The sequence below is a fragment of the Mustelus asterias genome, chromosome 14, assembly GCF_964213995.1.
Source record: "Mustelus asterias chromosome 14, sMusAst1.hap1.1, whole genome shotgun sequence".
NCBI lineage: Eukaryota > Metazoa > Chordata > Chondrichthyes > Carcharhiniformes > Triakidae > Mustelus > Mustelus asterias.
In genome coordinates this window covers 53,563,748-53,580,716 of record NC_135814.1, presented here as the reverse complement: position 1 = coordinate 53,580,716, position 16,969 = coordinate 53,563,748, and the positions used below count along the sequence as shown (strand labels likewise).

Genomic DNA, 16,969 nt, shown 5'->3' with positions numbered 1-16,969 from the left:
GGATTAAGAACAGGTACCATAAGGTAATTCCAATGTTTTCAACCCACGGTCTTCTGTCCAAGTAATGTCGACAGGTCCCAGAAAGACTTGCTAACTATTCTTCTCTAATCGATCCTCAATACACTCCAGCCAATGCAGAATTATTTCTCAACACAGAATGTATGTTAACTATTGATTTTTGGTTGACACTGAATCACGCACTGGCACAACTTCCTTTCAGCGCAAAGTCAACATGACCAAAAGCATGCTGTTCAGTTCCCACCAAAAACACTGCACGATAGCCCCTTGCTCCATCCTACCTCTCAGTGTTATCATGTTGATCCCATTCATGCAAATGCCGATTAACTAAACCAAGCTTCAAACCACATAGCTTGGCAATTACCCAAACTACTTAATTCTATCACAATGTCATTTGTCTTCTCCTACCTCAGCCACTTTGTCACTGAAACTGTCTTTAGAATCTTCAAAGTGAATTACTCCAGTATGGCAGTCTGAAGTGTCAATAGCTGTTGCTTCAGTCTTGGAGCTTTCAGATACCTCAATGCCATACTCTCACAGTATCCCTTAATACCATCCCATTCTTCAACATGATCCTCAAAACCATCTTCTAATAATTCCTCCAGTTAATCCATTGTTCGTATTACTCAGTTTCTGGTCATTTTTTTCTTAAAGACATTTTGGCTATGTTTTAGATTAATTGTGCTATAGAACCTCAAGCTGTTTGTGGTGGTGGTAATATATTGGGACAGATTAAATACTGTAACATTGACATACTAAAATTGATGCAATGGATGAGAATATAAAGACTGACAAATCCCCAGGGCCTGATGAGAATATAAAGACTGACAAATCCCCAGGGCCTGATGGAATCTATCCAAGGCTGCTCAGGGAGACGAGAGGTGAAATCGTTGGGCCTCTGACGCAAATCTTTGTCTCGTCACTGGACACAGGTGAGGTCCCAGAGGATTGGAGGATAGCCAATGTGGTCCCGTTATTTAAGAAGGGTAGGAAGGATAACCCGGGTAATTATAGGCCGGTGAGCTTGACGTCCGTGGTGGGGAAGTTGTTGGAGAAGATTCTTAAAGATAGGATGTATGCGCATTTAGAAAGGAATAAACTCATTAACGATAGTCAACATGGTTTTGTGAGAGGGAGGTCATGCCTCACGAACCTGGTGGTGTTTTTTGAAGAAGTGACCAAAATGGTTGACGAAGGAAGGGCCGTGGATGTTGTCTATATGGACTTTAGTAAAGCGTTTGACAAAGTCCCTCATGGTAGGCTAGTGAAAAAGGTTGGATCCCATGGGATAAAGGGGGAGGTGGCTAGATGGGTGGAGAACTGGCTTGGTCATAGAAGACAGAGGGTGGTAGTGGAAGGGTCTTTTTCCGGCTGGAGGCCTGTGACTAGTGGTGTACCGCAGGGCTCTGTATTGGGACCTCTGCTGTTTGTGATTTATATAAATGATCTGGAAGAAGGAGTAACTGGGGTGATCAGTAAGTTTGCGGACGACACAAAACTGGCAGGACTTGCAGATAGTGAGGAACATTGTCAGAGGCTACAGAAGGATATAGATAGGCTGGAAATTTGGGCAAGGAAATGGCAGATGGAGTTCAATTTGCGCGGGCTAATTGTTCCTGGTTTCTCGTTTCAAGGCTTCATTCTACGATCATCTTGCTGGTGCCAGTACAGAGTGAGACTGCGGATAGTTGGGAACCTGTCTCGGGGGCAGGGGATTCATATGGTGTTCGTGGAAGTGGAAATGACTAGGGTTGGGAAGCATTTTCCGATCGGGGCCATTGTGATCTCCTGGACTCGTTTCGATCGCCTCAGGGGGTCGGAGAGGAATTTCCCAGATTTTTTTTTCCCCATATTGGCCCTGGGATTTTTCACTCTGGGTTTTCGCCTCTCCCTGGAGATCACATGGTCTGGAATGGGGGGGTGGGGGTAAGTTAATAGGTTGTAATGAACAAAGCATCGTAGCTGTGAGGGACAGCTCGGTGGATAGGATATTGGTATGTAGATAGGCTGGAAAATTGGGCGGGGATCCTGGATTCAATCCTGGACCGGGGAGCGGCGCGGGCTTGGAGGGCCGAAGGGCCTGTTCCTGTGCTGTATTGTTCTTTGTTCTTTGTTCTTTGTTGGATGAGATTTTCTGCAATAGTTGCTTATTCAGCATCTGACAGAGTACAATAGAAGCAAGACAACAAATACCTGCTCCTACAAGAGTAGACCATGCAGCATTCACACTGACCTTCCCTCAGTTTTAATATAATGCAGTAACAGCTGTTTTATAACTACAAATAAGCCCATCTTTGAGTCATCTTGAGTCTCAAAAAACAGTTCAGCCACCTCCAGTGAATCATCCATGTGGAATTAAGTCACTAGTCACTACCAGGACCCTATTCTACAGTGACTCCTTTGTTTGGAAAGTATTTAGCTCATAGTTAGATATTTTAAGGGAGTTAAAGCATTTTAATTTCAAATCCATAAATGGAATACGGAATTAAATAGCAATAATTTGAAATTGGGCGTGTAATTCAATTGCTTTTATTTTGCCATGCCAGTGATTGAGCAAGAGCTTAAGCTGGTTTAATGCTTTACATATGCATCGTCAAGCCAATATAGTTTAAGGAATTCTGTCATTAAACATTATATCACTCTTATGATGGATAACAAGAAATGAAAGATGTGCCTTTTCCACATCAACAGTATTAAATAGCATTATCCTTACTTTGGGAGTTGTTCTAGCTATCAATTCCCCAGTGTCAACTCTGTTAGCTGGTGGCACTCTCACCCATGAGTCAGTAGATTGTAGGTTCAAATCTCACTCTAAAACTTGAGCATCAAAATCAAAAAGCTGACACTCCAGTGTAATACTGGGGGAGTCCTGCACCATCAGAGGTGCTATTCAATCACACGGATGGGACCTCACAGCACTATTGAGGGAAAATATGGAGTTAATCGGTGGCCTAACCAATAGTTACCCCTCAATCAACACCTCAAAAACAGATTATCTATTCATTAACACATTGCCTTTTGCAAATTAACGGCCAGATTTTCTACATTGCAACAATGGCCCCGCTTCAAAAGTACTTAATTAGCTGTAAACACACTTTGGACCATTCTATGGTCGTGAGAGGCACTATTCAAATGCAAGTCTTTCTCTGATTTCATGTAATAATCTAAGCATTGGAAACAATACAGTTATTTCCATTCAAGATTCCAACCATGTCTACAAATGTAACCAAATATCTTATAAAAAGAATACATTTCTGGGCAGGGGGAAAGAGCAAGTAAATTGGACTAATTGGTCAGCTCTGAAGAACCTGCACAGGGACAATGTGCAGAATGGCCTCCTTCTGCATTGTATGATTCCAGCTCTCAAAGGATTAACCAACTATGTAAAAAAACAGCAATATTGTTTATCGTGATAAACATGACTCAACATAGATTCTGTCGGTGAGTGCTTGAATGCAAACCATTTGAAAGACACATTGGATTGTCTGAACCTAGTGAATATCAAAAAATGCAGTTCACAACACTCATTACTGGGAAAAAAACAGATAGGTTTATCTACGGACATTCGTTCCAACTGTTCTGTGTTCCCAATATTCGTTATGCTCATACAACCTTGCGCATCTGGGTACAGACCCAGGAAAATCTATTAAAATCGCCGGAATGTGACGACTAGAGGAATTTCACAGTAACTTCATTGTAGCGTTAATGTAAGCCTTACTTGTGACTAATAAATAAACTTTAACTTTATAGTCAGTTAATGCATAACTTTCAATCAAATCCTTTTGTTCTGTATGGATGTAATATGGGCTTATAATTTATAGTTTGTCGAATATATTTAGTTTTATAAATTTGGACTTTTGAATTTATAAAATTGAATAAACATCTTTTTGTGTAGTTCTTGTATTAACAGTTGCTAAAACTGTAAATCCATACCTCTTTTGTATGCTTCAGACTTGAGCTAAAAAACTGCCTTTTAATATGTACAATTCAATAAATATATGCTCAGTTCCAGCCCAAATGTGCAATCTTGTATTGTAGAGCACTAACAGATTGCTTCCATTTTAAAAAAATGCAAGAAGCATACAGGAAATTGTAACATTTGTTCAGGAACTGAGTTAACACATAACCCCACAGGTAAGGAGTATCACTGCTACTCTACTGGGATTTAAAAAAAACAACAGTTGCAAAGTTGTGACACTGATGTAATTATAGGTTAACTACCGCCTCAGGCTTTAGCAAAAATTCTGTTTCTGCACCCTTGTCATTGCTCTCTTCCCCCACTTGTAAAGTATGTACCAGACTTGAGGAACAAGGCTTTTGCATTGAAGTAAACTGAATAAATTGAACAATACAATCTGACTGAAATAGGATGAGAGTAACACTTCCAATGGTTTTAGCATTGTTGGCCACTTAAAATATTTCTGCTATTGGGCATTTTATTTTTTCTGTTGACCAGAATCTGAAAAATCTATTAAAGTCTTATTATTGTATTCCATGAATGTTCAATTGGGCAGAACACAGTAAAAGTGGATCAACGGCACCTTTACTTTGAAGGACATGGGGGGGGACATGGGTTCAAATCCTACAACGGCAGCTGGGGGAATTTAAGTTCAATTAATTAAACTGGGAATTAAAAAGCTAATCTCAGTAATCATGACCATTGATAGTACCATTGTTTGTGGAAGCAGTTGGCAATTCTGGCTTCCATCACAATCTTCTGCACCTCCATCATCATGAACATAGCATCTAGAACAGCTAGATTGTACTCCTGCTCCATATCAATGGACTCGCTAACCCGTGAGATCAGTCTCTTTCTGTAGTGGGTTTTCAGGTTGCTATTCATCCCTTGATCCTGTGGTGGGAGCTTGGCCGCGGTGTTGCAAGACAAGAATATCATCTTGATGCTATTGAAGCCAAATGACGGGGTGAACAGGGCAGTTGTCCATAATGATGATAATCTTTATTTTCTTTCGCTGGTAAGTTTTGATCACTCTCTGATCTACGCCTCAAAAATGCTGGAAGCAGTTTTGTTGGCTGTGTCCTACATGGGTAATGTCTTGACATTTGCAAAGCAATGTGGCTTCTTGGAGCTACCGATCGCCAAGACACAGCAGCTTTTTGGTGTCTTCCATGTTGGTGCAGACCATAACAGCGATACATTCCTTGCTCTGCTTTCCATCATGACACAGTTCACCATTAAGCATCAAAGTTCAGACCGGCAAAAGATGGTAAAAATCATCCTTGTTAAAAATGTCTCATGTTGCATACTCATTCAAGAAGTGAGAGAGATAATTTTGGAGCCAATTATCTGCCACTGCTGGCATAACTGTCACACCCCCATTATTTACTGCGCAGAAAATGATGCCACTTGCTGCATCAACATCACTCTCTCTCTCCAATCAACAACACTTTTCACTTCCTCTCAGGTTTAGTCATATTCGCAGGATGAACGCGTCCTTTCAAAGGCAGACCTCGGCATCAAATGATCACTTGCCCAGCATTCCATCATTTTGTATTATGTGGTTTTACTCTGCTGTGATTGGTTGTGTGTCACATGACAAGTTAAAACAAATTCAGCTAATCTGGAGTTACCACTGTGTAATTTCGGTGAGTCACGGAGCATCTATGGGACTTGTTATTTTGCTGGTGGGATTGGCTCATGACTACAACATAACTAGAATTTCATACCATCCAAGTTTGATTCATTGCAATTTCATTGTACTATTTCCTACTAACTGTCTCGACTAATATTCTTCGAATCTTGTTATCCCTTTCTAGCATTATCCCATGGTTCCCACACTCCTGCCAAATTAGTTTAAATTAGTTTAGGACTTGGCTCTAATTGCACTTCCCAGATGAACCATCACTTTCATCAGTATTCAGAAATGAATATTGGTTGAAGAGTGAGATGCACTCAAAGGACTGTGGCACTACCTATTTCTTCTCGATTGCCTGGTGGTCATCTATTCCCTGTATACTCTTAAGCTGTGGAGTGATCACATCTATAAACATGCTATCCCTAAAACTCTGAAATAGGGAAAAGGGGTCAGGAATAGGGTCACAATCCTACTGCATGACTTATTAAGCACTGCAACATTTGTGCTAATGTTCGCCCCAGAGATTTGTCATACAGTGCCTACTATCTAATTCATGGGATTAAAAACAGATTAACTAGTTTAATACACCTGCATGCTATGAAAGAATACAAGGACAATCTAATCTAACTATAGGGTTCATGGTGGGAGATATAGGAAGGAAATCAGAGGTAGGTTCTTTACGCAGAGAGTGGTTGGGGTGTGGATTGGACTGCCTGCAGGGATAGTGGAGTCAGACACTTTAGGAACATTTAAGCGGTTATTGGATAGGCACATGAAGCACACCAGGATGATAGGGAGTGGGATAGCTTGATCTTGGTTTCGGATAAAGCTCGGCACAACATCGTGGGCCGAAGGGCCTGTTCTGTGCTGTACTGTTCTATGTTCTACTTCTGAGGAAAGGTTGAAAATGCACTTCTTGTTAAATTAGAGAGTGAAAAGTGAATGTCTGAAGACACAATCTTTTAAATAGGAAAAAAATAACTAGTAAAAGGGCATAGCTTCCAGAATTTTCTAGGGTGCAGAAACTTGAGACAACATATTTACATTATAAAAATATTTTTGTGCATGTAAAGCATGCACAAACAAGCAAGGTTCTACCTATTTGGTGTGCTGACTATCCTCAAGTGAAAAAGAATGCACATATCATTGAACATTTAACTTTGCCTACAAAGCAATATACCAATGCACACCACCATTCTTCATACTGACATGAGTAATTTGGAAATAGCAATCTAAAGCTATCAGGAGAAGGAAGGATATCAAAGGCAGCATGTAAATGACAGAATGTGGAATATTTTATTTTGGTAACAAAAGGTCCATCCTAATGAGCCTAATGATACAAACTGAACATTAATGGCAGTTTTCTTTTAAATGTAAAATATAACAATGAGGAATTATCCACATAGCACCACTTCAAGATCCCAATTTGCCTCATCATAATGTCAAGCAAAGGAAGGCACTTTACCATAGGTGAAGGAGGAAAAGGAAACTTAAATATTAAAAAGAAAGTAGGCACAAGGCTAAGCATCATATACCATCCAGCAGCTAGCTGGGCTGAAGAATGTCATTTACAACTACCTGCAAAACCACAGATAGTCACTGAAAACTGTAAAAGAGAGGAAAAAAGAATGGAAGTATACACATTTGATGAGAAAGAGTACCAACACATCAAAATGGAACATTTAGATAATACTTTTGGGACAGTGAAATGATCAAATTCATGCACTTAGCCAAAATTACACACTGCACAGGCACTAGAGAAAACACAAAGTATAACATAAACATAATAAGCGGCCATACCTTGCCCCAAGAGTGCAATCAGCAGAATCCTGGCTTCCAGCCTCACTTGGTGTACTCACCGATTTTGAGGGAGGAGATGTAGGAGGGACTAAATAGTGAAACAGACAGGTATCCGCTGTTACTACCCGTAGTGGATGCACTGGTAATGATGTTTCAAAATTAATTTAACATGAAATATTGAATAAAACAAACGTGATGGCATGAAAGAAAAATACATGAATGAAATGAAATTTAAAAGAGAAAAAGGAAAAGGCAAAGTTAAATTTCATGCGGTGTTTTCATGCCCTTTACAATGTATGCAGTCAGTCTGTGGATGAAGTAGATTTGGAATCATCTGTGTACTTTAGTCATGCTTTCCCAGGATGTGAAACAGCAGTATCCTGCTGGTTTTCAATGGGTCCAAACATGCACTATCCCTTTTGCTGACTTATACAGATGGTCATGGATCAAAAACTATTACATAGCATTTATACTGAATCTAAAAGATTTTGTTCTACTTGATAAAGAAAAATAATAAAATACCCAGCCCAGATAATATGTGAGTTGCTCTTAGACCATGTCCATCTGCAAATTTATGAAAATAAATACTATGCATATATATTGATTACATACCCATTTATGAAGTGCATTAAGATTTTTTTCAAGATCATTTTCAGATCAGGGAAAAGGGGATCATGCTTATTTTATTAGGCTGTGTCTTCAGCAATGAGGGGAATTGAAATACAACAGGTACCATAAATGTGATGCTTTGTTTACAAATTGATGAATAATAGAAGTAAAATGTGATACGATAAAACAATGCAAAATTGTATCAACATCAAGAACAATTAATACAGAAACTGTGAGGGTACATGCAAAAAAATTCATAAAATTACACCAGGAAATATGGATGACAAGCTTCCAAATGTCAAGAATGTTTTTTAAAACATATTTCACCATATAGGATATACATCACAAAAACAGGCCATTTGGTGCAACTAATTCATTCTGACATTGAGGTTATAGATATATTTAAATATATCTAGACATAAACTGCCACATTGAAGCACTTTAAGAGGCTATATCTGGAATACATATGAAAATCTAGGAACAAAAACCTATTTTTATGAATTTCATCTACATTTTGCTTAACCTTTTAAATTTAACCAGCATTATGTAAAATAAAGCAAAAAGGTAAGTAAATTAAAATAAACTTGTTACATATTGTAACTTTTGATCAGTAACATTGGTGGTGAAGGCCTCGAGGCATTTTTATTGTTCTGCCCATTAGTGAATGGATATTAGCCTTCATTGAGTCTTTTTAATATGTACAGCCAAGCAGGTTTGAACCATATTGTCTTATTCTAAATAAAAACTAGATTTATTTTCTTTGTGCTGGCCACCTGGATATCACAGTAAGGTTTTAACAACACCAGGTTAAAGTCCAACAGGTTTATTTGGTAGCAAATGCCATTAGCTTTCGGAGTGCTGCTCCTTCGTCAGATGGAGTGGATATCCACTCCATCTGACGAAGGAGCGGCGCACCGAAAGCTAATGGCATTTGCTACCAAATAAGCCTGTTGGACTTTAACCTGGTGTTGTTAAAACTCTCACTGTGGTTACCCCAGTCCAACGCCGGCATCTCCACATCTCGATATCAACATCATAAAACTTGCATCATCTCAGATATACTTGTAAAACAAGATGAAGTCCCATGGTTTTGGTTATGCTAATGGAAAACTAAATCCAAGTGTCAGGGGACATCAAGACAATGAATTTCCAAAGGGGGGGGGGGTCACCGATCCCTGATGCAGAGTGTGCAGCGACTACCCACCCCCACCACTGACCAGCTGCCCCCATTCTGCCCCCCCCCCCCACCCCCCAATAGGCCCTGGCCCCTCTGGCTCTGCCCTCTTGGCACTGCCTGGTGCTCGGTGGGCAGTGCCAGGGTGCCACTTTCAGATTGGCACTGCCCAAGCGGCACCCCCTCTTGCCCCAACCTCTCTGGGGGACCACAATGGCCTCCGCTTCTACCATCGAAACCATCACAACTGGTCCCCGTTTCTAGGGACCAGCTGTCATTCTCGCCAGAGTGAACCCCCCCCCATGAGGTCACACAGGCAAGCGAGCCCAAACGATACCATTTCGGGGGCTCATTAAATCAATGTAAATTCAGTTTTAAATATATTTAAATAAATTATTCAGCCTCGCACCAGAAATGTGCGCTAGGCTGATCGTGCCGGATATCCGGTGCCAATAGGATTATGAGAGGGCAAGAAATCGGGTGCGAACCGGATTTCTCGGCTCTCTCGTGATCTTACCCACCCATCGGCCGGCGTAGCCTAACAATAAGATCATCCCCATTGTCTTTGGCCCCTAGCCATAATCTTCTTTCACTTGCCACCAATTTGATGTTCCTCCATGCCCACTACTTTCAGCTCTGCAATCTTGGCATTCTACAGGATCCTGAGCAGTGTTCCCAACTCCATAGCCTCGCCATTTTTACAACCACCTCCAACTCCATAATATTACCTGTCTCCACCCCACCTTGGTTATCTGTTGCTGAAACCCTCATCCATGCCTTTGATAACTAAAGACTCAAATATCCCTATACTATTCTGACTGGGATCCCATCCTCTTTGAGGATGAGATCATCCAAAACTCTGCTGCCTGTATCCTAACTTGCACCATGGCCAGCTCATCAAGTCCCTCTGTACTCACTAGTCTACACTGGCTCCCAAGTCCACCAAAATCTTTAAAATTCTCCTGTTAGAATTTTGCCATGGCTTTGCCGTTCCCTATTTCAGTAATCTCTTCCAGCCAAACAACCTTCCAAGAGTTCTGCATTCCTATAACACTGGCCTCACATTCGCCACTCCCTTCACCCAAACACTGCTAGCTGTTATTTCAGCTATTTTATCTTCTGAAAGTCCCTCCATAAATCTTGGTGCCCTTATAGTTAAAGCCTACCTCTTTGCCCATCTTTGTGCCACTTGTACTAATGTCTGCATCTTTGGCTTGCTGCTAACGTTTCTCCAATTATGCTCCTGTGACATGCCTTGGGACACTTTACACTAAAGGTGGTACATAAATGCAAGTTTTGTTTTACCTGTCTTACCATTCCAGACTCTGGCATTGTGCTCACCCTGTTCCCTCACTGATCCCTGTCATCATTCACCTTTGTTCTCCTTCCCAGCTCGTGCTAGCTCTGGCCCAGGCCTGCTCGCCACCTTTGCTCCCTTACCCGATTTCAATTCATCCCATTCAAAACTCAAAATAAGCCTTAACGTTGGTTGTTCTCTTTCTTCACAAGTTTCGGGGACTAAGCTTAGAAGAGGCAATTTGTTTTAAGAGTTTAAAGAGATATATTGGTAGCACAATGAGCACCTTAAAAATTATGGGTTAGCAGCTTAGCCTGACTTTGTTAATGGTACTATGCAGGAATGGTAAAGATTAAGGAGAATAGTGGGAAAGGGGGAATGAGACCGGATGCATGGGACTGCACATAGAGATAGGGGAGCCATCAGTGGGGAAAGCCAGAGTAAAATAGACTGGAAGTGATATGAGAATGAGTTCCATAATTGAGGGAGAAAAGAGGGAATAAAGCAGTGAGGAGCAACTGAACAAACCAGGGTTAAGAGGAGAGAACTGTGCAAGTGAAAACTGCAGAGTGCAGAGGAAGATTCTGGTGAGGCTAATCAGGTAAGGCAGTGAAGCAGGAAGAGAGGTGGAAGGAGCATGGGGAGGGATTAACTGAAAAGATGGGGTCTAAAGACAGGACAATTATAAGCAGGATTCAACTCCTGCCAACAAGGGGAGCAAATTAACATAGGTATGGAGGAAATGGAAGCATTAGGGAGTGAGGAAAAGTTGGACAGGATGCAGGAGTTGAACAAGAAATAGGGTATGAGATAGGTTTGGGAGCTAGGTGTGACAAGAAGATGAAACAGTAATGGGAAGATCAAGGAGAAGAAGACTGAATTATAGCAAGGGGAAAGAAGCCACTGTTGGCTGGATTCTGCATCAAAAAGTGTAGAATCATAGAATCCTACAGTGCAGAAGGATGCCATTCAGCCCATCGAGTCTGCACTAACCACAAAAATCCACCCAAGCCCTATCTCCATAACCCCATGCACTTACCCTAGCTAGTCCCCATGACATTAAGGGGCAATTTAGCATGGCCACTGCACCTAACCCGCACATCTTTGGGCTGTGGGAGGAAACTGGAGCACCTGGCGGAAACCCACGCAGACACGGAGAAAATGTGCAAATTCCACACAGACAGTCACCCAAGCCAGGAATCGAACCCGGGTCCATGGTGCTGTGAGGCAGCAGTGCTAACCACTGTGCCACCATGCCGCCCAACATAGCGTATGACTGCCTCCATTCTTGTCCCATTACATTATCTCAACCCACCACCTCATGCCCAAGAGGAAAAATGAAAGTAGAAGGACAGACAAGATAAAAGAGATAAACAGAAGAGAGAGACAAAGAAGCACAACAACTTGCATTTATATAGCACCTTTAATGTGGGAAACTATTCCACATTATCAACAGGAGTGTGCAAGTCCACAAATCCTTGAACAGGGTCCTTCAACAGGGTGTGCAAGTCCACAAATCCTTGAAGGTGGCAACACAGGTGGAGAAGGTGGTGAAGAAGGCATATGGTATGCTTGCCTTTATAGGACGGGGTATAGAGTATAAAAGCTGGAGTCTGATGATGCAGCTGTATAGAACGCTGGTTAGGCCACATTTGGAGTACTGCGTCCAGTTCTGGTCGCCGCACTACCAGAAGGACGTGGAGGCGTTAGAGAGAGTGCAGAGAAGGTTTACCAGGATGTTGCCTGGTATGGAGGGTCTTAGCTATGAGGAGAGATTGGGTAAACTGGGGTTGTTCTCCCTGGAAAGACGGAGAATGAGGGGAGATCTAATAGAGGTGTACAAGATTATGAAGGGGATAGATAGGGTGAACAGTGGGAAGCTTTTTCCCAGATCAGAAGTGATGTTCACGAGGGGTCACGGGCTCAAGGTGAGAGGGGCGAAGTATAACTCAGATATTAGAGGGATGTTTTTTACACAGAGGGTGGTGGGGGCCTGGAATGCGCTGCCAAGTAGGGTGGTGGAGGCAGACACGCTGACATCGTTTAAGACTTGCCTGGATAGTCACATGAGCAGCCTGGGAATGGAGGGATACAAACGATTGGTCTAGTTGGACCAAGGAGCGGCACAGGCTTGGAGGACCAAAGGGCCTGTTTCCTGTGCTGTACTGTTCTTTGTTCTTTGGAGCAACTATCGAAACAAAGTCTGACATGGAGCCACATAGGAGATTTGAGGAAGGTAAGCAAAAGGTTGGCAAAAACGTAGTTTTAGGGAACACCTTAAAAGAAGAAAGGAAAGAGACAAGAAACAGCAACATCAAGAGACCAACAATGATTTAAAGAGAAACCATGCCCTCTGACATTGCAGCATCAAGGGGGAAATCCACTTGTTAATATATTACAGGCCTTCATATAGCCTGAATTTCCTCTCAATGTAACACTTCGCTGTCATGGTTGATAATCCAAATTTTATTTAAAAAAGCTCATCACCAAATCATCACGAGCAATACCACTGGAGATCTATTATATATCAGTCTATGCCTTTGTGGCAATGAATATAGAACACTATCAGGCCCAGTTAACATCTCCAGTTAGAACAAGTGTTCTATTTGTGGTTTAACTCACAACAAATCACTACTGATGAAGTTAAATTATATGTAACACAGATTTGTTTTAACATTGTATTTTACCAGTGTTCCAGTTGAACTTATTTAATTTAAATGCATTTATATTCATAATTATATCCTGTGTCCAGTGTTACAGAATGATGCTCTACTGCCATCTACTGATAGCCCACCAGTACAATCTGATAAGAATAGCATTTTGGAATGTTAATATTTGCTAATTTATTTGACTGTTGTTAAGAAATTGATTAAATAAAATGGTAAAAAGCCTTTCATTTTCAATATTTCAGTAAGCCAAAAATAATTAGAATCTGTTAAACTTTCACCCTGATTAAATTTGACATGTTTAGACAGTTATGTCAAACAAATCTAACCTCAGGTAAAAACATAGCAAATGCTACTCCCATTGTACATTATTAGTAGGCACAAGCTTTAGCTTCGTTTTCATGTCTCAAACCCAAGTCTCATTTTGAACTGACATCCATGAAACAAAATAAAACTAAGCTGCACTGGACTTAGTGGAATAGTCGTAAAGAGAAAGATGATGTGTTCCTGAAAATGAAACATACCTTATCAACTAAACCCATATACATACCAACAGAGGGCTCAGATGTAATGCCCATGCTCTGTAGCAAGGCCTCAGCTTCTCTCCGTTTCTTTTCAATATCAGATTCTTCATTCTGTACCAACTCCTTTTTTTGATCAGCCTAAAATAGAAAGTTATGAATACGCCACAGGTACAAAAAATAGCCATGAATTACGATTATACAGTATAATTCTAATATAAATTTGCTGCAGTATTTTCTTCAAGCCACTTTTTTTTAAAACCAATTTTCATCCCATTTCCCCTGAATCTGTTGGAAGTAGAGTTTTATCGGCTCCATTAGCTTGTTGATACCTCACCAAAGTGTTCATTCTTCATGTGTTAGCCTAGATGGTAGGAACTGACAAGTTATTTAGTTATGAGGAGCATTACAACCAACTCCAAACTATTATTTGCACACACACATGGAACCTACCAGCAGGGATTAAATAATCTTTAGAAAGCTGGGTTTTCACTTACAATGATGTAATATTAAAAAAAGTATTAGAGGGATATTAGGGAATTACGTTCAGTAATGCACTCAAGTTTCACAATTGAAAGTCTGAACTTTCAAGTTTAAGCCATCAAATCATTCAACTAAATTACACATTATAATCCTCTCTCAACCATATAATTTTGAATCGATTTAAATATTTATCATCCCCACTGCAATTCACATCACTGTGGAAGCCAAAATACTTTAGACATTACTGTATCTATCACGATTAACACAGTCACTTTATGCTAAAAAAAAAATAGGGAAACAGGAAAGGTAAACACAGAAACTGGGAGGGTCAGTTTCCTCTCTAAGGAAAAAGAAAAAAACTGAGGTTTGGAAACCAAAACTTCTAGCAAACTGAACCCAGTCGAAGGATATAAAAAGACATAGATCAGTCCAAGCTGAGCAGTAGCACTTGGGAGTCCATTGGTGCAGCTGAAGACTGAAGACGACAGAGGCCAAATCCAAAGCAAAGAAAACATAGTTGCTGCAACAGTTTCTATTACTTAAAGATAACAATGGTGGGCCTACGTCATCCAAACTGAGTTGAGCATGTTCTGCAGACATGTGTCATTTGTGGTGAAGATTATGCCTGGGAAACTCAGGTTGGTTGCAAGCTACTGCCAGCTGGGGATCAGAGTACCTCCTAGAAGAGCTGAAATTCTTCAGGAGGATGACAGAATTTTGAAGAACTTTGCGACTAAGTAAGATCACCAAAATCTGAGTAGACTGCTGAGCCAATTTGTAAGATCTGCCTTAGTTGCATCTGTCATTTAATGTGAAATTTATAGTTTGTATTAGACCACAATTTGTCTGATAATTTATCTTTAACTCATGTTAATTCTGAGTGCTAGATTAGTCATTTGGTAGCACAAAACTTGAGTATTGCTGAAAAATTAGACATTTTATCAAAGTTTGTCATCTTACACTCATCAGAACAACCCATACGAATACCAATATAAAAGGAAAACAACAAATTTATACTGCACGAGTGCGCTGATTGGTTGGGAGGTGGACTCCGGTTGGCAGAGGTGTGATCATGGAAAATGTAATTTTCCTGGCATTGCAAATTATCATGACGAAAAGCTTCAACAAAATGTCTCAGTTTTTTTCTATTAATTCTTGGGATGTGGGCATCGCTGACTAGGCCAGCATTTACTGCCCATTCCTACTTGTCTTGGAACTGAGTGCATTTTAAGAGTCAACCACATTGCTGTGGATCTGGAGTCACATGTAGGCCAGGTAAGGATGGCAGGATTCATTCCCTAAAGGATATTAGTGAACTGGATGGGTCTTTACAACAATCAGCAATGGTTTCATTGTCATCATTATCATTAGACTTTTGATTCCAAGTTTTTATACAATTCAATTTCACCATCTACCATGGTGGGATTCAAATCCCGGTTCCCAGAACATTATCCTGAATTGCTAGTCCAGCGACAATAACACTATACCACCACCTCCCTGTTCAGTTCTGTTTGAAACTGTGGAATCTTGTGGCTTTATTCATTTAAGCTAATAACTGGGATTTTGAACTTCACTTACTTTTTAAAAAAAGGTTTCTGGTCTCTACCAAGATCATAACAACATCCATTTCTTACACAAGACCTGCTTCAAATTCACTAGATATACTTATAAACAGAAGCCAGCTGTGTATTTGCCACTTTAAAATCTCTCAAAAAGCAACATTTAATTTGGTTACAGCACAGATTTTTTCTTTCTTATCCCCAGGATAAAGGCAGTCATAAATTCTATAAAAAGCTAAACAATACATGCTGCATATTTACAGGGAGAATACATGCTGCATATTTACAGGGAGAATACATGCATGCAGAATGCGAACATACGGCTCACAGTTTATGACTTACTTCCTTTTTCTTTCTCTCCTCCTCTTTCCTTTTCTTTTCCTCTCTGATTTGAGCCAAGCGCTGTTTTTTGCGCTCCAATTCAGCTTTAAGCTCACTTTTATCTTTGTCCGACATGATTGCAACCCTATTTACAAACAATCAGAAGAGAGGTCAGCATAACAGTATCATAAATAAACTTTTTGTTTGGTCTTCAACATGCAAAAATACGACTCAGAGCATATTGCTTTACTTAAACCCTAGAAAAATAAAGCAAGTTGGTCTGTATTTTTTCAGGAAATTACATTCAAATGTATATTACAATGGAAAATCACGTGAATGTAAATGTTTCATTTGAATGTCATGATTAATTTGGAGCATTATTTTTGCAGTTTTTAAAGTGCAAGGATGACATGTTTAAACACAAAACAAGGAAGCTAAAAAAGAGCAAGCACAGAAATTTACTAAAGTTATCAATTGAAGAAAAGATGCAGAAGGTAGACTTAAAAATGGCTATCACTTGAACAGAAACATTCACTCACCAGTTGCATTATTCATAAGTAGATTTGACAATTAGAATAATTTGTAACTTTTTTGTGCGAAGAGCAATGGCATTTATTTGCAAAACAGTTGTGATATTGAAAAGGGTAAGACCATGAGATTGTGTTCCAACTTAATACTTAAACATCTTCAACACTTCACTAAGTGCAATGTTTCATGGGTCTTTAATCAATATACCATCCATTGGCAAACTCTTTCTAAAACTCTTGTAATAACTGAATGAAGAGATGAACATTATATTTTTAAATGCTACACTTATCAGAAACTTTCATAGCTATCATTTAAACGCTATCCTATTTGTTGAGAAATTTGGAATTTCAGCACTACATAAATGTGTCAATTTTTAGATCAGTTTTCATCAGGTGA

General features: G+C 40.1%; 1 protein-coding gene across 2 annotated transcripts in view; it reads right to left on the bottom strand.

The window, feature by feature from the left end:
- LOC144503675 (cytoplasmic dynein 1 intermediate chain 2-like) overlaps positions 1-16,969 on the bottom strand; it is an 82,907-nt gene that overhangs the window by 46,996 nt on the left and 18,942 nt on the right. For both annotated transcript variants that reach the window (XR_013499540.1, XM_078228393.1), the window contains exons 2-4: positions 16,067-16,190; positions 13,712-13,823; positions 7,416-7,503 (exon numbers count right to left, since the gene is read on the bottom strand). Coding sequence is in view for 1 of the 2 variants with exons in the window: in XM_078228393.1 (XP_078084519.1) it covers positions 7,416-7,503; positions 13,712-13,823; positions 16,067-16,180 (314 nt within the window). In the remaining variant the exon portion in view is untranslated. The remainder of the gene's footprint in view (positions 1-7,415; positions 7,504-13,711; positions 13,824-16,066; positions 16,191-16,969) is intronic.